General features: G+C 35.4%; 1 protein-coding gene across 1 annotated transcript; it reads right to left on the bottom strand.

Annotated features, from left to right (window-relative positions):
• Nucleotides 1-559: 559 nt before the first annotated feature.
• LOC111907988 (EG45-like domain containing protein 2) lies at nt 560-3,581 on the bottom strand. The gene is made up of 3 exons (XM_023903799.2): nt 3,404-3,581; nt 2,994-3,291; nt 560-753 (listed from the first exon to the last, which is right to left on the bottom strand). Exons 1-3 carry the CDS (start codon nt 3,531-3,533, stop codon nt 747-749), a joined length of 435 nt encoding a protein of 144 aa, XP_023759567.1. The 5' UTR covers nt 3,534-3,581; the 3' UTR covers nt 560-746.
• Between the last annotated feature and the right edge of the window lie 20,043 nt (nt 3,582-23,624).

The following is a 23,624-nucleotide window of genomic DNA, read 5'->3' as shown; positions in this document are numbered from 1 at the left end:
AATTATAAACCACAAACTGCAATGCATAATACGGTTTGATAAAATTACGAACCTCACCGCAAAATTCTAAACCGTATTATACAATGTTATTTAGTACGGTGTTGATTGTTTATATAATTTTTTGCAAACCCCTAGCTATTGGGCTAATGGGCACGGGATGGTTGAATGTTTGATTGGTATGGTGTTGGCAGTTTATATCGTTTTATAAGTGAACTGTCAAGCATTTTAACCACGGATCTAAGTAACTTATTGTTCTTTTTATTCTGAAAAAATAATACATAAATATAAAGTACGATTCAATATAAGGTAAAAAGAAACCAGGCCCGTAGATGACTTGGGCCATATATAATCGCATATCTGATATATGTTCAAAGGCCATCCTGATTATTTATTTATAATTATATAATTATAAGCATAAATGAAAAAATCAAAAGGTTTATTGTAATATAAGATTAATGACTAGTCTAGGAAGGACAAATGATGTTGTTTTTAATGTTTTACACTTTTACTTAATCTATTTTATTATCAAATGTTTATATCTGTATGCGGAAGTGGATGGAAAAAGTCAAACAACTGTTATATATAAAAGGTCAACTTATATTTGTCAATAGTATTTGACTTTTCTCTCCTAATAATGGTTCTAGAATACAAAAATGGATACGTACGTATAAGAAAAGGTCATGTTGCTCATTAAATATGGATAAATATTGCATTGCGGCCGACGACCAATGGCATAGCCCCAATATTCATACCCTGCATGTGAAACATAGAAATTCCCATCAACATATGCAATTAAAAACCTAATCTTTGACACAATTGCTTATCGCTTTTCTTGATAGCAACAACATGCATGAATATTCATAAATGAGATCTTTTCGTTATGGGTATCACTTATTCGCTTGGTTGGAACGTCCCTGGGTAAATTTAAAAAGTCTCAAGTTAATTTATCGCAATATAACTGTTTTATAACCCTTCTATACACGGTGTTTCTTTCTTTTTCGTGTATAAATCATTGTTTTCATAAAATTACAAGGAAATTGTTGGAAAGTTTAATAAAAATTATGTATACTTATCAAACTTTGGACACTGTTAAATATAAATATATATTGTCTATATTATTAATTCTTAAGAGTTATGTTCTCATCCGTGAGAGCTACGAAACGATATAATTGTGTCCAAAACCGAAATTGAATGAATGAGATATGGATATTGAAAGTTGAGTATTTAGAATAAAATATAACAAAACAAATGGGACATGCACATGGGAATAATAAGTAAAGTTTTGGTGTAACCATAATAAGTAAAGTTTAGGTGTAGCCATGGTAGTGTAAATACTTGCAACTTCTTTTGTATGATTTTACTACTTATGCGCGCCAAAAGGGTGGAAATTATAGATTTTGTAGACAAAAATCACCGACGCGACCTAACATAAAACTATGGTTTATTCTTTTAAAACATAAAGTTTATATATATATATATATATATATATATATATATATATATATATATATATATATATATATATATATATATATATATATATATATATATATATGCGCGCGCGCATGCATGCATGTGTGTGTGTTTTTTTACATAAAGTATAATTAGTTTTAATTATATATAAAAAATCACATATGGTAAACGATATAAAACTAACAACACCAAAATGCACACCTACACTATGTAATATTCTCCATATATTACACTATCAGATATCTGGGATAAAATCACATATGATAATCGGATTCTATATCTTCTTTTCTAGAAACGCATTGTTCAATATTTTTTTCTCGAAGCATATTTTAGTATGCATTGTTACATGTATATATGATGCCTCTTACCATCTCAATGTATCTATTTTAGTATATATGCATCGTCAAACTTGTACATTATTACTCAACTGCTCGATGTATCTACCCTGATACTTTTGTGCATATATATTATGGCGGGGTCCCGAAGTTTTTTTAAGCTTTTATGTAACCACATTATTCCCGATATATATATATATATATATATATATATATATATATATATATATATATATATATATATATATATATATATATATATATATATATATATATCCTATCCCCTGTCTCTCATAATAGTATAATGAATACAACAAAAAGAGTTTAGTGATCTTTGATGGACAATGAAATCCGGAATCACCAAATATGGAATTAAGAATAGTTGGTGACTAAAATATCATTTTGAAGGCATGGCAAATTGTTTTAATTATTGTTACAATTTAAGCATGAATATTTTTGTTACATCTTCAGGTTTATAAACATGAGTTTTTTAATTATTTTTATCAACTTGTAAGCTTAAATAAACCTACAGCCCTGAATTTGTAACAACTTTTGTGAGCGTTTGAAAATCCATTTATTTTAAATAAAGGTTTGTTCATATATATTGTGGCGTTTTAATTATTGGTTTATAAACTATTGTTTTTATAAATATACTCAAAATGGCAACGCATTTCAAAGCAACAATGGTTTTATGATATGAATGTGTATGTGTGATATAGTTACATTTTGTATTTTAAAAATTAAATGAAGTTTAGTTTTCTTTATATTATATATGTAAACGAAAGAAGGTTTAAACAATAATAAGCATGAATGATTTTAAAAAGGAGTGCCCTTTACAAAAAGCTAAAAATAAAATTGCAGGAATATGCTATATATAAATTAATTATATATATGTGTGAAACGGGTCGGCTTATATTATGTACGTATACATGAGATATTTTATGACAGAGAAAATCGATGACTTTTCAATATGCTTATCTCATTATCCGATATGTTAGCTAGGAATATAAAAACACTATTAAAGAATCGAAGTCTATCTCTTCATTTCAAGAGACGTCACTCTTCTTTTATATCTCATATTTCCTTCTCGAAGCATATTTCGATATGCATCTTTCAACTTTCCAATACCTCTTTAATTAGTTACCACATTTTGGAATATCAAGAGAGATGAAAATGAAAACTTACTGTTGAAATTCAATGTTGATGAACTGTATTTGATTTGCGATTGTGCCAAAAGCAGTATCTGAAAGAACCATGGTTGTGCCGGCCCTTGTAGACCGAGAAACCGAAGTTTGTGCTCGATCGATGATCCTGACTTGAATTGTTTGACCAGGAATGCATGTTCGCGGTATGGTGGCACTTATACACCTTACCAGATACTGCCGCCCACATGCAGCACCGTTATCCCATATACCCTCTCCGGCGGCTGCAAACAAGTTACTGGACGGAAATTGAGAAGCATCGTTTCCATAACAGGCCGAGGCTGTAAGTTCATTGTACAAAAATCAGAAACAAATCATGATCAAGCTATCAGATACATGCACGTTTTTCTTAAATATTATACATGTATTGTGATGAATAAGATATAAGCTTACGTGTGTATGGTGGATTGTACATGCTAGCTGTGCCGACTTCGCAGCATATAAGCTCGAACAGAACTGAAGTTAGGAAAATATAGAGCCATGGATTAATGGGATGTTGAAGCTTTAAGTTGAACTTCAGCATATTGTCTCAGTACGTACAACACAACGCAAAATATCCTTGTGTGTATATCGGTGTGTGTATGTGTATATATATATATATAGGAGATAGAAGTAAGTCAACATATTATTAAGTAGATGTCGTTACAACGAATACCAGCTACTAAACTATGCATTTAAGTATTTTATATATATAGAAGAAAAAAGAAAATATATAAATAAAAAAAAGATTCTTTAATTAAGGGTGAGGAAAATTTCAAATTCAGACTATTGATTTTGATTCTTAACTTTGTTTTTACTTTTTAGAGATACAAATGAAGTATTAGACGAAAGACAAAAGTGCAGTCGGCTTTGGATTTTGTAGTTAATAAGCGTTGTGTTATTTGAGCATTTCAGAAGAATTTTTCCTTGTATTATTTACAAAGACTCTTCTTATTGAGAAAGACTATCTAGAAGCATCATGCCAGCTTGTATTTTAACCAAATTCTAAAAATAGGATTTTTTTTTTCGATTTTAGGCACTAATTTCAAACCATAAACATTATTAAAATGCTAAGCGGTTATTAGAAAGGTTTCAAAGAATTATAAGACTTAAAGCATCAAGGTTTTCTCTTGTACATGCAGGTGGGAAGGATTCTGCAAATGCGAACCAGTATAACTTGGTTCAGTGAGCTTGTGTGAGCGCGTGTCCCACAGATACAAATTAATGTGCCACTGGTACGTCAATCAGAAAAGTGGTGCATAGGTTGATCTCGTCGTCCTGTTTCTTGCTTAGAACAACCCAAATACATTTATATACCTAAAGTTGGTGATTATGATGAAGGGAAAACTCAAAAAAAAAACGTCCAGGGGATGGTGGGTTTCAAGGGTGCAAACGTCCATTGTATAAATCTTCTCAAATACGCAAGCAGTACATAAAGAAATGACAACAATGACCTCCCATTACTATAATAAAGGCCTTTAATGACTCATGAACTAAGACACGCACTAGATTTACGACATGCAAAAGTAGGTATCGTAAAAAATGTCATCACTTATAAAATTTAAAGCATTTACGACATACATTTTTGCATGTCCTAGAATTGGTCATCATTTTATAATTTTTTCAGGAACATGTGTCCTCCCTCGTTAATAGCTAGTTGGGGGGGGGGGGGGGGGGGGGGGGGGGGGGGGGAAGAGAAATCCCCAAAAATTTTGAAGACTCTGCCTTCTCATAATCGCCTTCCTCTAACTTTTCTCTCTCAATTTTATTTTTATTTTTATTTTTATTTTTATTTTCACAAATGACCTCTTTGGATCAAGGACTATTATCTCCATTTTTCCATTGCTCTCTCCATTTCCCCATGTTTCCCAAATTGTTAAACCAAACTTATTTTGTTTCTCTTTGGTAATATAATATCGACTACAATGGCGGTCGAAGGGACGACTCTTTAACTAATTCCATATGGTGGTCGTATTAGCATAAAATCTGAATCTGAGTCTGAAGACCTTGCACAGGTCCTAACCTAAACTAAGCATCCCTCTTTCTTCCATTATTTCACTTTAGATCTGCAACTTTTTAGTATTTCATATAAGATTGGTCTTTTCAGAATATTCTAATTTATTGAGGGGTGAAAATATGGTATTTCTCTCTTTAACGGAAGGGTAGGCGAACTGCAAAATGTGGTATATCATCAATAGAGGAAAAACACTCCAACATTGATCATTAGGCTCTGCAAACATGCTTTGAAGGATCTTCACATGCAGAATTTGCTAGAGGAGGGAACTCATGTGTCTGCTATTATAGCTCTTTCAAAACCTATTGTTTATCATGTTCCATAAATGAGGCCTACTAACGGTAAGACTGACTTTTAACTTATACATATATATAATATATTAGACTTCTAATTTTATATAGTATAAGGGTGTATTTTAAACCTTTAAAATACTAGGAGGTTTAATCTTTTAAATAAATTAGACTTTAATTCAATTAAAATTGTAAACCATTCTATTATGGATTTATTAATACTCTTTTAATTAATCTTTTAACTAATTATCAACAAAGCCATAATTAAAACCTTTTAATTCTGAATTTAAATTATGAAACCAAAAGGATGTATTTTAAACATTAAAATACTAGGGTTTATAATTTGATATTTCACAATTAAAACTTTTAATCATATTTTAAATTCCAAAACTTGAGGGCAAGTTTTGAAACTTTTCAAAACCTCTCTTGGATCAATTTGAAAACAATTAAATTAATCATATGATTTATCTATATCACAAAATTGACTTAATCTAATTTCATATAGCAAGATGATTCAAATCAAATTCTACAAATAATTAACTTTTCACAAAATCAAGTAATTATCTTAAAATTTGACAATCATCATTCAATTGGATGAGCATAATCATTACCTTATCAGAGAAAATTGAATTTTATCAGTCTAAACTGTTTGTGGAAATTCTCTTAATCCAAATCGGGCCAAAAACTCGAAAAATATGCCAACTGATGGTCCAACTCGTCGAGTCAGGGCATGGACTCACCGAGTTCATCAGCAGATGATCCAACTCATCGAGTTCACTCATGGGACTCGTCGACTCCAGCTGTCAGAGGAAAAAAAATGAAACTTTTTCAGCTTTGAAAACAATAAAATTGCATCAATATAACAGAAAACAACATGGCTCTGATACCACTGATGGGTTTTGAGCACTATAACAATCCTATGGTGCACATACAACCCTAATGCTTTGGATCAAAGTTTTCTCAAGTTATACTTGCAATTTTATTTCATCCAAAGCATAAACCCTAACTAGCATACAATTGGAGATTTACAACACAAAATCTAATTTGATGAATACCTCTTAGTTGTAGCTTGTAGTTCTTGGCATTTCAAGAGCTTAGTACCTCAAATGTGATACCTCTAATAAGTCACAAACACCAAAAGCAAAATGGAGGAATATGAGAGAGAGTTTAGGAGGCACCAAACGGCTAAGGTAACCTCTTGGAACACAAGTGTCGATTTTGGGAGTGCAAGGGTTAGTATTTATAGTGTGGAATCCCTAGAGTTTCATCTTGGAGACCCTAATTCACATGATTAGGCCTTAATCAATCCAATAATCCATATGATAGGCCCTTTGGACTAAGTCTTCATGGACTCTCACATAGATTTAGTCCATCCGTAATCAACATGGATCATTAGCCCAATCTATAAGTATTACTGATTTACCTAATCAGTCCGCGTTAATTTAATCAGTCTTTTGATCACTAAATTAATTCCGAATTAATTCTTGATCAATACAAATTAAATAATATGATTTCTCAATTAATATATTATCCATATAATATATTAATAAATCACAAATAACCTCTTTCTCAAAAATCCATCCTATCAAATTGTTATGTTAAAGGCAAACCAAAAGGACCATGCTACTATCGGGTCAAGTACATACCAGTTATAGCTATGGGCTAAGACACCTAATCCAACACCACGAGTGTTTGTGCCAGACAATTGGCACTATTGAAAGTAAGTGGGTTACATCTATCACATTTCCTTGCATCTGAGGAGATAATCCCCAGATGTACCTTTCCACTTTCTTACTTTCTGGGGTGACCATCTCGGGACATAGAATAGCCAGGCCACTAAACCTAACAGTGTAAGCTGCAATGTCGGAGTGCTTCATCGTAACACCCTGGAGTTCTTGTTCTAGCTTTTTCACTTCGCCCCTCGGGCAGTATTTTACTAGCATTAGGACCTTTAAGTCTTCCCAGATCATGGCATTGGCTACTGGGAGAGACAACGACTTGACATAATTGTTCCACCAAGAGAGGGCTTTGTCTATGAAAGTACATGCTGCAAATTTCACTTTGCTAGCTTCAGGTCACGTACGGATTTCAAACACTGATTTTGTCTTCTCGAGCCAGCGTGTTAGAGCAATGACACCTCTAGTGCCATCAAAGGATTTGGCTTTAGCATTCGTAAAGTATTTATAGGAACACTCCCTTGGGTGTCATAGACTTTCTCCAAGATTAGAGTTATTGGCACCATTACCCGCCACACTAGCACCACTTGCATTAATTTATGTCATGGTGGCTGCCACTACTACTTGGAAAACAGTAGGGTCAGACTGCAGAGGTGGTGGCGGTGGTGGAGTTGGTGGAGTGTTGTTGAAACTCCTGTTTGATTTACGTGGCGGCATCTTTCTTTATAAGGTTTAAAGAGGAAGTGATGAGAAGTCCTCTATAGTAGTTATGAGTCAGGTGATATTGAACAAGATATATCTTAGTCCTAAACGCATCATATCCTGACTTTTATAGTGTTATATTAAGCGATTTACAATAGAAGTCTACTAATATAAGTAAACAATCGCAATTTTAATTTATGAAATTTATAGCAACACTTGTAATAAATTCTGTATAGTGTGACTCATACCGGGCCCCCTATAATCACATAGTTTATACAAATTATATATAACCAAGATCAAATAGACCTTCAAATAATTGATACTACTCTAAGTCCACAACCAAACAAGGAACAGGAAGTCAAGCGAAATCACAAATTCTAAGTCTATATAATCTTAATTATATATAACCCTAACGTATGCACTTAGCAATTATACACCTACCAACAAGGGTCATTTGTGTTCACATGATTGATTCTTGTAAGAAGGCATTTCCCGACTATTAGTTTATATAACTATCGAGGCCTAAATGTTGTTGTTCTAGTGTTATAGCGCCATAAAATACTCCTATAGTATTTTAAATTCATGTTTGGTTCTAGGATTCCTCTTGTATGTAGTAGTTGGAAAGTTTTAGACTTTTTGCAACACCACCATCATTCCCATGCCAATACGGCTTGAGTAATCTTGAACTTTTTAGTTTGACGAAAACGTGGGTCGGGGTGAATCATTGGAGGAGGTGGAGGAAGAGTTGGAGAAGTATGATTTCCAGTTCTACCATTTGAAGAAGGGAAGACTCTTTCACCTTGATCAACTTGTGGAAGATCATCTTCAGAAGGAGAAGGAAAACCATTTCCAGGAAGACCATAGTTTTCAAAACTTGACATCTATAAAGAGAGAAAAGAATTCAAGTAAGTTGATTTATTTAATCTTTAATTATTAATCCAAAATTTAAATTAAGGCTAGGATCTATATTTTTGATTTGAATTCCGAAGAGGGATGCCGTAATCAAATTCAAATCTATTTTAGGTAGGTAAGCACTTACCAGTTTCAATCAAATGAAACTCCTAGATCTTTTGAGATTCATTGAACTATTCAATGGCATTTTTAATCTCGATTATGCTCTCACTTTGTGACTGGGATGCCAAGGATCACAAACGAGATGTGAATAACCATGCAAATTAGCTTGGTACTCTCGATGTCATTTATCACCTAATCAATGTTTCGGTTAACCACGCACGCTCCATTGATCAATGATAATTTACGAGACACCCATTGCCAACAATATTGGTCCCATATTAGTGTGTCGGTTAACCACACACACTCCACTAACGACCAATAAAGTGCAATGTGCAATTTCATGGGTTAGCATCAAATTCACATTTTTCCTAAAGTAACGGAGAATGGGATTTTAGAAAAGCTTTAATTACTTTATGTCATTATTTTTTTAATGATAGTTTAGTGTCCTATCCTACGCGTTCGGCTAACGACCCTCCACTAGTCAAGGGTGCAGTGGGTAAGAATGGATACCCAATGGTGGTCATTTTACAGGTCGCTTCCTTAAACACCCATTATAGACCAGCTTTGTGAATGAGGCCTATGAACGGCAAGACTGACTTAGTCTTATACATATAATATATATTAAACCTTTAATTATATATATAGTATAAAAGTGTATTTAAAACTTTTAAAATACTAGGGGTTTGATATTTTAATAAATTCAACTTTTAACTTGCTTAAATTTTAAACCTTTTTATGGATTTATTAATTATCTTCTAATTAAACATTTAATTAACTTATTAACAACATCCATAAGGGCATACTTTAAACCTTTTAAAATACTATGGTTCTTAAATTTAAGATTTCAAATTTAAACTATTTAATTAAATTTTAAATTGTAAAACCATAGGATGTATTTTTAAAACTATACAAAAATACTATATCAAATTTTAAATAAATTAATTAATAATTTGATATTTTTCTTTATCTAGAAATTTGATCAAATCATTTCTTTTGATAAGGATATACCATTACCTTTTTAGAAAATTCAATTTTAAGCAGTAAAAACAAATTAAGGTAATTATCCTAATCAAATCAAGATATGAAAATCGAAAAATCAGGGATCTGACGAGTCAACTCGTCAAGTTCTATGAACCGATTGACGAATTTTTTCCCTCCTCCTTTGGACAATTCACATATGCATCAAATTCAACTGAAAAACATCCTAGGCTCTGATACCAATGTTGGGTTTTGATCATAACAACAAACCTGTGTGTTCATGCAACCCTGATTGCTTTGGATCTAGGTTTTCACTAGTTGAACATGCAAATTTGAATTCCAAGGCAAAACCCTAGAACCTAGTATATAATTTGAAAATTACACTATAATAGGGTTTAGATGTTTACCTTACTTGTTATGTAGTAATAATAAGAAAACCTTGAAGATCTTTGACTCTTGAAAGCAAGTGCCTCAAATGGGACACCTCTAATGGTTTACAAAAACTCTTTGCAAGAGGATGAAAGGAGAGAGAGGAAGAAATACTTCAGAATTTTGGCTAGGCTAGGGTTAATCAAGAGTGGCCAAAAATCCCAAGGTTGTGCCTCTTTATATATTGTAGGTTGCTTAGTCCGAAAGCTAAGATTTTCAGTTGGAAACCCTAATTTCCTGTTTTAGGCCTAAGCAGCCCATGGACTCCCTATTGACAAGTCTTGGACGAAAACTTATAGGGCCATCCTATAATTTTCGTCCACTCCTATCCAAGGAGTTCAAGAGCCTAATTTCACAACTATCAATGATTTGCAAAACAGTCGTTGTACTTTTAATTAATTCCTTTAATCCCAAAATTAATTTCTGATTAAATATTATTTAAACAACATGATTTCTAATTTTAATATATTATTTTCATAACATATTAATAAATCATTTATATGAATTTATTATTCCAAACAATAAATTCAACTTCTCTCTAAAAGTCATCATGTCAAGTTGCAAGAGTGAAGGCAACCCAAAAGGACCATGCTACTGTCAAATCAAACACATACCAATTATAGTTATGGGCTTAGACACCTAATCCAATACCTTTCTCACGTCCCTCAAGGATTCATTTAATTACTTCATGGGTAGGGGAGAGCTCAAGAAATGGTCAAACTATGGGTACAAAACAAGATGTCTTCAGGTTTACGTCTTTAGGAATGTAAAAGTTGCCCTTGCATCAGACAGTTGTCTGGAAAGTAATTTGCTATTTCCAGTAATTCCTTTCAAGAACGCCAAGTATTATGTAAGGACACATTTGGGTCGCTCAAGTTGTGTATCAGGTATATAGAGTGTGGATAACTTGCAATATGGATCGCTATCTATGGTCAAGGATAAGTAGTTGTCAATCTACTGATCAGCTTCATAGTTCTCTATGTGTCTTTTTCATGTGGGCCTTATTCACCAGTATGTAAAATTATTGGGTTTTGTTTTTCAATCCATTTTCAATTGTTTGGTAATTGCATTCATCGTTAATAACGGAGGTTGTTCGATGTGTAACATCCCAAAAATAGTAGTAAATTTTTCATTTTCAAATCATTAAATCCATAAGAAAATTTGATCCAAAACCAATCAGAGTAAAATGTATGTTTTTAAACATCATAGTAAAACATTAGTAATCAGTGTAGAAAAAGCCATTGGGTAATGTTGTGTAGTCAAACCGAACCCTTCCCTCTGGAACTGGATGTACCTAAAAAATGTTTAAACCACAAACCCTAAGCACAAGGCTTAGTCAACTCCCCAAAATACCACATATCATACATATCAACGGGCCTAGCCCATGCATTGGGACCATCCCATCATAACGGGCCCGACCCTATATATCTAAGGGCCTAGCCCAACGTATAAAGAGGCCCAACCCAACATCTATACCAATGGGCCTATCCCAACATGAAAATAAGCCTAGCCCAACGTGCATAACAATTGTTGGATTAGTGTCTAAGTCCATAATTATATTTGGTATGTACTTGACCCGGTTGTAGCATGGTCCTTTTGGGTTGCCTTCACCAAAGCAACTTGACTGGATGAATAACAGAGAAATAGGTTATTAGGGTTTATTAATATATTATATAAATATATATTAAAGGAGAAATCATATTTGTTTAATTAATATTGATCAGAATTGATTAAGAATTAATTTCGTGGTCAAAAGAGATTAATTAAACTAAGGGGACTGGAATTGCAGTTATAAGATAGTTGGATTTTGGGCTGAGGAAACCCTAAAGATAGGGAGTGGACCAAATCCTTATGGATAGCCGATAAGATTTCATCTAAGGAGGGTTTCTGGAAGATTCTTATGGGTTTCTTAGAGCCTAAGCAACTGGATGAGATCTTGGACTAAAACCCTAATTCCTAAACTATAAAAGGAACCCCTAGGCATATAATTTTTGGCTACCACAACCCTAAGAAGAGTTCATAGATCCAAAAATTACCTCTCCCCTCTCTCTCTTGCCTTCTCAAATTGTTTTGGTGTTTGTGATCTATTAGAGGCACAACATTTAAGGTGCTAAGGTTCTCAAAGGCTCAAGTCCTACAAGCAACAATCAAGGTAACCTTCTAACTAGTTTATTAGACATGATTTCGATTTTTGTGATATGCTAGATTAGGGTTTTGCAAGTCCTGGACAATTATGCATGTACAATTAGAAAAACTAGATCCAAGCATTAGGGTTTACATAAACACCATAAGAATGTTGTTCTGCTCAAAACCCATAAGTGGTATCAAAGCCTAGGATGTTTATTCTAATCTATTTGATGCAGAGTTTATTTTTCATACCTATAAAATTCGATTTTTTGTTTTAGACCAAACTCACGACATGAGCAGAGAAGGTCACGACGTGAGCACAGCTGTTTGCTGGATTCCGAATTTTTTGCCTTGACTTGCTTTGGATGATCACCATAAATTGTTTTTTCAAATTATAAATCAAATTTTTGTTATGGTAATTGATATCCAAATCAAATTAATGGATAATTGTCAATTTAAGATAATTACTTGTTTTATAAGATAAAGATTGATTATTTGTAAATTGATTTGAATTATCTTGTATGGAAAATATTAGGTCAAATTATGTGATAAATATTAATATTATTATTAATTAATTATTTTATTTTCAAATTTGATCTAAAAGATGTTTTGAAAAGTTTCAAAACTTGCCTCCGAGTTTTGGGATTTAAATTTTTAATTAAAAGTTTTAATTTTGAAATATTTAAATTCCAAACCCTAGAATTTTACAAGTTTAAAATTCAACCCTTATACTATTATAATATTATAAGATTAATAATTATATATATATATATATATATATATATATATATATATATATATGTATGTATGTATGTATGTATGAGATTAAGCTAGTCTTACCGTTATTAGACCTCATTCACGAAGCCGATCTATAAGGGGGTATAAGGTTGCTGCCTATAAAATGACAGTTTAATGGGTGTCCACTCTCACTCATCGCTTCCTTGATTGGTGGAGGATCGTTAGCCGAACGGGTAGGATAAGGCAATTAATTCCTCTTTAAAATTATAATGAATATATAAAGTAACTAAATGTTTTTATAAAAATTCTCAATCATAGTTACTTTAGGAAAAAATGTGAAATGATGTTATTCCATGAAATTAGACTTTGTACCCTTGCCAAGTCATTAGTGGAGCATACGTAGATAACCAGCACACTAATATGGACTAGCAATGGTGGAAAAGGGTGACTCGATATTTATCATAAATCAGTGGAGTGTGTGTGGTTAACCGACACATTTATTAGGTGGTAAATGACATCGAGGGTACCAAGTAATTTGCATGGTTATTCACACTTTGTTTGTGATCCTTGGTATCCCAGTCACAAACTTGAAGTGCATATCGAGATTTAAACATGCCATTGAAAAGTTCAATGAATCTCAAAAGATCTAGAAGTTTTCAATACATTTAAAACTTAATTTCTTTTTTGTTTTTTCATGGTGGAAATTAGTGAATCATCATTCACTTACCTTCAAATTGTTTGTTGTTTAGATTACGGCATCCCTCTTCTAAATTGCAAATAATATTGTTAGATCCTAGCCCTAATTTCTGATTTGGGTGTTTAATTGGGGATTCTTATCTAATAAAACTTTTTCTCTTTTCTATTTCAGATGTCTACTTCGAACAACAACAACTCTTTAGGCTCGGCCTCTTTCGGCTCATTCTCACTCATGAATTTGTGTGGGAGGGTATTTTTGATGGGACCAACTTCAATGATTGGATTCGTAATATCTGAATGGTCACCCATTACGAGGACATGGAGTATGTTCTCGACAAGGAACTAAAAGAAGTTAACATCAACAATGCTACTCTCGAGTATATCGCTGCTTACGAGGCTCACGAGCGAGATGCTATGAAGGTTCATTGCATCATGCTCACGACTATGACCGCCGAACTCTAAAAGTCCTACGAGGACTACTACCCCTATGAGATGCATCAAGATTTGATGGATAAGTACCATCAAAGCACGTGGCAGGAAAGGTATGAGATTATCACTTCGATAATCACTACCAAAATGAAGGACGGAGAGTTTGTTATGGCCCACCTATAGAAAATGCAGAGGTATGTTGACCGCTTGCTGAAGTTAAATGATAACTTCGATGAGGAGCTGGCATAGATAGCATTCTACACTCCTTAACTCCTTGCTACAACCAGTTCCGTATGACCTACCACATGAACAAGGAGGAGGTCACTCTAAGCAAGCTTCAAGGCCTGGTAAGGACTGCTGAGAGTAGTCTGAAAGGAAAATCTGTTGCATCAACTCCTACTGCTACTACCCCCGTCTTGATTATTGGGCAAGGGAAGGGTAAGAAGAGGAAGGATCCTTCTAAGAGACACCACAAGGGAAAGTCCCAATATGGCACCTCTTCTAATGGAACCAAGGTTGGTCCCGATGCACCGTCCTCGAACCCGAAGGATGCTGATTGCTTCTACTACCACGACAAGGGGCATTAGAAACAAAGCTGCCCAAAGTACTTGCAAGATATCAAGGATAGAAAGATCAAAATGTCCTTCGCAAGTATTTATACCACTCATTATAACAAATCATCACATACTATGTCTTGGGTCCTCGATACAGGATGTGGTTTTCACATTTGTTCTGATTTGCAGGATCTAACAAGAAGTAGGGATGTGGAGCATGGGAAGATAAACTTGATCATGGGGAATAGGAAAGTGTCTCCTGTCACCAAGATTGGATTTTACTCTTTAGTGCTTAGTAGTGGGTTAGGTTTAGATTTGAATAATTGTTGTTATTCATCAGAAATGACACGAAACATTGTATCTTTTCATGGTTTGTATAGACAATGTTTTAGATTTTCGTTTGATAATTAAAAAGGTTCTATTAATGCTTTCTTTAATGGTTCTTTCTATTTTGAAGCATTGTCGTGTAATGGAATATATGAAACTGTGATGGTTGTAGATAACTTAGGAAATGATGTGTTGCACTCGATTCTTCCAATAATTTGGACAAATCATGCTTGTAGCATTGTCGTCTTGGACATGTCAATAAGAATCGTATAGCCTAACTCAAAAAGGATAGAGTGTTAGAGTCATTCAACCTTAGGGACAATGACGTGTGAGAGTCTTGTTTACTTGGAAAGATGACCAAGTCACCCTTCACTGGCACTTGTGAAAGGGGTGAGGGTTTATTGGATTTCATACACACCGATGTGTGTGGGCCCTTTAGATCCACCACAAGGGACGCAAACCGCTTATATGTGACTTTTACCAGTGATTATAGCAGATATGGGTATACCTACTTAATCAAACACAAGTCATAAACCTTTGAAAAGTCCAAAGAGTTTAAGCAGGAAATGGAGAATCAGTTGGGCAGGAACATTAAGATGCTCCGATCCGATCGAGGTGGAGAGTACCTTAGTCTTGAATTCCACAACTACCTTAAGGAGTGCACAATTGTTTTGCAATTGACGCCACCTAGGACACTGCAATTAAATGGTGTGGTTGAGAGGCGTAATTGAACCTTGTTGAACATGGATCGTTCCATGATGAGTCGTGCTTCGTTACTAATCTCATTTTGGGGGTATGCCTTAGAGACTGCCGCCCATATCCTTAACTTAGTCCCTACAAAGAAGGTTGCCAAAACACTTAACGAGATGTGGACAGGGAAAGCTCCCTTGTTGGCACATATCAAGGTTTGGGATTGTGAGGCTTTTGTAAGACGAGAGACTCACGATAAGCTCGAACCTCATAGTGAGCGGTGTATTTTCATCGGTTATCCATAGAAATCCTTTGGATATCTCTTCTATAGACCGAATGACAATGTTGTCTTCATTTCGAGTAGAGGGGTTTTCTAAGAACGACAACTCATAAGACAAGGGGACAATGTTGTCTTCATTGTGATTAGAGGGGTTTTTAAGAATCAAGCGATGAAAGAACCTCTAACACTAGCACTCAACCCGAGGAGGAAAATCCAGTTGAACCAATTGACAAGTCCTTACCTCTTAGACATTCCAGTAGAGTTAGTGTTCCACCTGTGTTATATGGTTTTCAAATAACAAGTGAAGGTGATACGTTTATTAATGATAGTACACTAGTTTTGAATGAACCTAACCGCTACAAGGAAGCCATGATAGGCCTGGAGTCTGCAAAGTGGAAAGAGGCTATGGACAGCGAGATTTTGTCCATGTATGACAACCAAGTTTGGAAATTGGTTGACAATGTGTCAGATCGTAAGACGGTCGAGTGAAAATGGATCTTCAAGATGAAGACCGACAAGGATGGGAAAGTACACACTTATAAAGCTCAGTTGGTTGCAATGGACTTTACTCAAACTCCCGGAGTTGACTATGATGAGACCTTCTCACCAGTTGCAAAGATAAATTCTATTAGGGTTATGCTAGCCATAGCTGCGTTTCATGATTATGAAATATGGCAGATGGATGTCAAAACCGCTTTCCTTAATGGGAAGTTGGCTGAAGATGTTTACATGAGTCAGCTAGAGGGTTTTTCAATGCAAAGCACCCTAATAGAGTGGGCAAGCTTGATAAATCCATTTATGGATTGAAACAAGCATCGCACAATGGAATCTTTTTGTTTCGATGAGAAAGTCAAAGACTTTGGTTTCTTGCGCAGAGAGGATGTGTCAAAACTAGTGGTACTATAGTTAGCTTCCTCGTTTTGTATGTCGATGACATACTACTCATAGGAAATGACGTCCCTACCCTACAGGAGGTTAAGTCCTAGCTTGGAAAATGATTCGCAATGAAGGACCTTGGAGAAGTTGCATATATTCTTGGGATAAGGATAGTGAGAAATAGGAGTAAAAAACTAATAAGACTTAGTCAAAGCACTTACTTGTATAATGTACTAAAGCATTTTAGTATGGAAAATTCCAATAAAGGGGAGTGTAACGCCCGCAGCTGAAGATGTTTACATGAGTCAGCTAGAGGGTTTTTCAATGCAAAGCACCCTAATAGCGTGGGCAAGCTTGATAAATCCATTTATGGATTGAAACAAGCATCACGCAATGGAATCTTTTTGTTTCGATGAGAAAGTCAAAGACTTTGGTTTCTTGCGCAGAGAGGATGAGTCATGCGTATATGTCAAAACTAGTGGAAATATAGTTAGCTTCCTCGTTTTGTATGTCGATGACATACTACTCATAGGAAATGACGTCCCTACCCTACAGGAGGTTAAGTCCTAGCTTGGAAAATGCTTCGCAATGAAGGACCTTGGAGAAGCTGCATATATTCTTGGGATAAGGATAGTGAGAAATAGGAGTAAAAAACTAATAAGACTTAGTCAAAGCACTTACTTGTATAATGTACTAAAGCATTTTAGTATGGAAAATTCCAATAAAGGGGAGTGTAACGCCCGCAGCTTCGGGCTAGTCAATTTAGAGACGATAAGCATCAAAAATGACTTTTTAGTAGAATATTATTTAGAATAAATAATCTTATCCTTGTTATAGTATATGTCACAACGGTTTCGTACATATAAATAACGCCGAAATCCGAGTTATAACAAAGAAGTTATGACATGTCGAAGTTTTACGGGAAAACCGGCATGGCACCGGGAATCGTAAAAAGTGATTTTTTTTATAAACTACTTTTTAGCCTTATATATCTAAATGAAAGTTTTATTATACGTAAAACGAGAAAATACATAAAAAGAACGCCGAAATCTGACTTCGTATAAGGAAGTTATGGTTTTTCTAAGATTTTACATAACAGTGCACAACCCGAAATTTGTATTTAAGATCGAATGGTTTTTGGCTAACGCGACCTAAATGAGAATTAAAGATCTCATTAATAGGAGCGCAAAGATAAAAGACAGACGAAAACGGAGTCCGTATATAGAAGTTATGAATTTTACGCGGTCATTTAAAAGTATAATCTTCTCTTACTGTTAAATTTAAAATTGGTTGAGAATTAGCCGACGAAGTCAAAAGAAAAGTTGTAGATATTGTCTTTACCTATGTGTGTGTGACAACCGTCAATTTCCGGTCAAGTCAAAGTCAACTAAAGTCAACAAGTCAAACCATTCGACTCAATTTGACCGTGGGTACTAGAGTTTACGTTATGTAATTTCTAAACAACTCGCTATTCTAATGAGAGATCATAAATTGAAAAGTGCGTACATGTAGATCTCCTTAACCTAAACCTGTGGTACGTGGCGAGCCAAACTGATAAAACAATGTTGCATACTCATCGGGAGCGTGTAAGATCCTTAAACAAGGCTTAACAAGGTTTACGGACCTTGCATCGCGAAGCCGGACACTCACATTTGTCACACACGAAACCTTTCTCAATCGTTTTCACTCTATCTCACTTTAATCGAGAATCTCTCCCAAATCTCTCCAAGTATGTGAAATCTCTCTAATATCTCTCTTTGTATGAGAAATCTCTCCAAGAACGTGAAATCTCTCCCAAATCTCTCCAAGAATGTGAAATATCTCCCAAATCTCTCTTTGTATGAGAAATCTCTCCAAGAATGTGAAATCTCTCCCAAATCTCTCTTTGTATGAGAAATCTCTCCAAGAATGTGAAATCTCTCCCAAATCTCTCTCAAAAGTTCCCGTAACTTTTTGAAGTCATTCGGGTCATTCCGACCCTTAACCGGGTGAAAAAAACGGCTTGAAACGGGGTAAAAACGAGTAAAATAGACTTAAGGACCCAAAACCCCTCTTAAGGAGCCGAAACCCCTCTTAGGGCCGAAAGTCCTCTTAGGGACCGAACCCTCTTTGTAACACCGTAAATTTCAAGACAAAATTTTCATTTAGAATAATCATTTTAATCTTAGAACACTTGTTTAAAATCTCATTCATAATTGAATTACAAAATATAGTTTCATTTTCACTTGCATAGAAAACCAGGATCCTCCAAAATATGACTCTTTCCCTGATGTGTACAATCAAGCCGGTGCCGTCCCGTGATACTGAAAGAAACCTGAAAACAACATAACACCAACACTGTAAGCATAAAGCTTAGTGAGTTCCCCAAAATACCATATAACACATATTAGCCACTCGAGGCTATAACTCTGTGGGTTCGTGCACCCATACTCTGTGAACCCTCAGGTTCTAACTCTGTAACAAACATAGCATAAATCACATAGAAGAATGCAGTGCAACACATAACATACATAGCATACAAATACTCTATCATATAACTCTGGTTACCTACTCAAGGTAAGGTATAGTGAGAAGACTCACCTCGCGTGTCTCGATATCTCACAACTTGGGAATCCCTCGTGCCCGATTCTCCGAGTTCTAATCCTCCTATAACATCATAATGTCCCTAGTTAACACTTTATATCTCTAATGTTGACTATCCCTAAGAAGTCCACACAGGTCCACTCTGGTCAACGGTCAACGGTCAACTTTGACCGGACTCGGCGAGTGCTAGGGCGACTCGGCGAGTCTACACGTTCTCACCAATTCTCTAAGATTCCCTTTTTACACGTCGAGTATCCCCCTTGACTCGACGAGTTCCTCCTGGAAGAATCGCGGGGCCACCCCGACTCAACTCGCCGAGTCTGAAGAACAACTCGGCGAGTCCCAGTTAATCTTCAAGATACTCGCCGAGTCTGTTCATCGGACTCGGCGAGTCCATGCCATGCAACCGCTCAAACTGCTTTCTAAGGTCAGATCTGCTCCGGCAATTCATAGGTCTGGCCTTCCTAGACTGGTTCCTCACGTAAAGTCCTTATTTCGGTGCTCATGATACACCCCATGACTCATAATTGACGTTTTAACCTAAGGCATAAGGATTCCAATCCAAAACCTCCATTGATTCCCGAAATGCTCAGGCATGGGACATTCTGGACTTCCAAGGGTCCCAATATAGGGTTCCAATCGCTTAGGGGACTAAGGAAACACTCAATCTAGCCACAAAAGGGTTCAATAAACCCTAAATCCATATACACATCAACATAGAAGAATGCAACTCGAAAATATTACCTGAATAACGTTGCTCTGTGTCCTCAATCCTCAGAATGTGGCTTCTCTTGTTGTTCCCTTAACCAAGCCTCCTCCTCCTTGCAAAATAACACTTCCAAGATCAATAATGGTCTTCTACCTTGCTCCAGATGCTCACAATCGAATTAGGGTTTCTCTCAAAGGACTAGGATGAACAATGACGGCCATAAGGCCCCTTATATGTGTCCCAAACCTGGACGGTTAGGGTTTCGCTAAACAGCGCAGACTCGCCGAGTCCATATCCGGACTCGTCGAGTTCAGTCGCGAACCCGCGACCAGATCCGCGATCCTACTCGGCGAGTCTGAGCTCCAACTCGCCGATTCCCCTCTTAAAACACCCAAAAATCATAAATATAACGATACCTGGAAATTCCGGGCTGTTACACTCTTGGACCGAACCCGAAGGCTGCCGAACCGAACCCGAAGCTACTGTTCATTTCGGTCTATTTCGCTCCTGATGCTTCGGACCGAGCCTCCTTCTCGCCTCCTGCCGTTTCGCCTCGTCTCGCTTCGGACCCAGCACCAGAAGGGACCGAACCTTCGGCCCCCTTACGAGAAGCCTCGCAGGGAGAGCCTATCTTTCCGGTTTTCGACTATGACTTCATTTTAGCTTCGTTTTAATTATTTCAACGCGGGATTTTCACATAAAACTTTATTTTAACATATAAGGCCCCATATTTACTAATTATCCATGTTTTTGGGGATAAACCTTATCCAAGAAGAGTGGGTGAAGTACAAGAGGTGGAGTGTTGACTTTCCTTTATTCTATGACACAAGCAACCACTCCCATACCCACTCCATGTCACTATTCACCATCAGCCCATACCTAGTCATTTCATGGTACTTTTCCCACCTTTTTCCAACCACACAATTGGTCAAAGGCTAGAAAACTCTCCTTTCTCCTCACACTTCTCTCATTTTCTCATTCTTCCATCAAGAAGAAACTTCACTTTCTCTCATCTTCTCTCTCTAAAATTCGAGATTCAAGGCTATACTCTAAGCTTTTCTTCTTCTTTTGGTAAGTATTAACATCCTCCATATGATTATTTCACTTCCCTCTTTCTCAAATCAATGATTCCTTACACAAACATCATCACGTTCTTGTTAGATCTTCGAATCTTCAAGTGATTCTTCAAGTGTTCTTGAGTTGGACACTTCTCTTCTTCCACACTCATCTACTGAAACTACTCAAGGTGAGTTCATACCCCTACATTTTCATGTTTTCTCAAGTTTTAGTGGGGGTGGGGGAATACAAGTTAAAACACCAAGAACATAACTAAAATTTTCTAACAACTTTCATCAGAAAAGTTGGACTCCATTCACGGACTGTTTTGGACAACTTAAACATTTTTGTTTTCAAAACTGTTTTAGGTGTGAGTAGCTCCAGCTCTTAGATTTAAAATGACTACTTGCATATCTCCATACAATTTGTCTACAATTTATGGTGATTTTTACGAAACTGCCTATCATTTCAAACACCAATCCGGACCAGTCTGTGATTATGGACTTTTTCACCCAATTTGGAGGTCATTAAAAATTATGAGTAAAGTAGACACATTTTAGGAACTCTCAGAATTTACGGATTTAGTTTTCGGCTTCGTATGATGTTTCTATGACTTTTCTAAAACAGCACAGAAAGGTTAAATTTAGTTAACAATATATAACTTTCATAACACTTTGTATTATGTTGAGCAAAGTGTATAACAATGAGTTCTAAATATTGAATGTGTTTCCTTGTTAGTTTATCATCATAAACTGAAACTTAGTCATTCATGATAAGATTATTCATTCATTTAGAACACGTATATTAAACTATAATGAGCATAGTTTATGGATTCATAACATTAAGGCATTTTCATAAAAGAATTCTTATACATTACAAACGTTTTGGATAAACTATAATAGGTATAGTTTATGTATCATTTACTTCTCAAACTTATTTACCAAAGGTTTTCAGTTTAGTTCACGTAAATCTATTAATGAATAAATTTGTGAGTCATTCGCTTCGGGTTACTTCCAAAGTAACGAATTCAAAAAGTCCTGTAATTGTAACCAGAGTCTTTTGTAGGGAGAACGTGATAGTTGTGTATAGATCTATATTGGGTTTGACAAACCCACACCCGAGCTGCATGCAACAGCTAGACCGGCAGGTCTGTGGTGACAAGTGTCATTTCAGTTTCGCGACGCCTGAAGAACGTCGCAATTACAAGGCCGTCTAAGTCAAGTATGGTTATGATAGCTCACATGTGGTATTAACAAATCATAAGATTTACGGGTTCTAACTTTAATTTAGTGAGTTATGTCGATTTAGCTCACTGAAATTACTTCAAGTATGGAAAAATACTTGTACGTCTTCATATCAAAAAGGGTTTTATGTCGATTTAAAATCACTTTTTATATCAATAATTACAGATATCGCTGTATACTTTCAGTCTTGGTATTTAAGACTACACACCATTCATTACGGGAGTTTTCTCAAATTAGAAAGGGTTTTTACGCCAATTTGAAACCACTTTATATCTTTAAGTATGACAAATACTTGTTCATTTTCGGTCCTGGTATTTAGGACCACATAAATTTTGTAAGGAAAATATTGGATTTTTCTTGGTAACATACATCTCTTTACAAATATCGATTTTCAAACTCTTACTGTCAAAAGCTTATGAACTCACAACCTTTGTGTTGACACTTTTCAAAACTACTTGTATTCTCAGAAATTCAGTGAAACAGGAAATCAACAACGTTTTGAGGATGGGACGATAAATCGTCAAACAGTTCATTTTGTATCATAATGTAATTGATTCGAATCATGTAAACATATACTTTGGTGTAACTTTTTCAATTATATTTATGATGGTTGTATTTACTTTGAGCACTATTATACTCGTTGTGATACTCTACATGAAGTCCTCCACCCCGGACGTTTCCGCCATCCTTGGTTTGGGGGTGTGACAGATTGGTATCAGAGCATTGTTTATAGTGAACTCAGTATATCGAACCACATAAGATATACAAACTATAAATGCATTGGGACTAAAGTCTCTGATTTAAAGTTTTCAAAACAATTATACTTTTAGAAATAAATAATTTTCTAATTAAAAGTATACATGCATGCATACATACTAAGGGCAGCATCGTTCTAGAACAAAACAAAAGTAATGATTGTTGGATATCACAGGTAAGCTCGGGGATGTATGGTCAGTCTTGGGAGTGGCATAGCCTGATCAACTATGCTGGTCCGAGGAGTGATTAGCACATGCCCAATAATGGTTGTGATATGACAACAAGTCTAATAACTTACCAACACTACCACAATGAGAACATTAGAACAAAACATGGGTTTAAAATACTATGGGAGTATTTTGTATTACTATAATTATTTATCTGAGAACTAAATAGATTTTTACCAATAGGTCAATAATTGTTTAGTGGATACATTAAAATTATATGTATCCAGGACGTCATAGACT

Source organism: Lactuca sativa, chromosome 5, assembly GCF_002870075.4.
Source record: "Lactuca sativa cultivar Salinas chromosome 5, Lsat_Salinas_v11, whole genome shotgun sequence".
NCBI lineage: Eukaryota > Viridiplantae > Streptophyta > Magnoliopsida > Asterales > Asteraceae > Lactuca > Lactuca sativa.
Note: the sequence above shows the minus strand (reverse complement) of the source record. Positions and strands in the feature narration are given on the sequence as shown.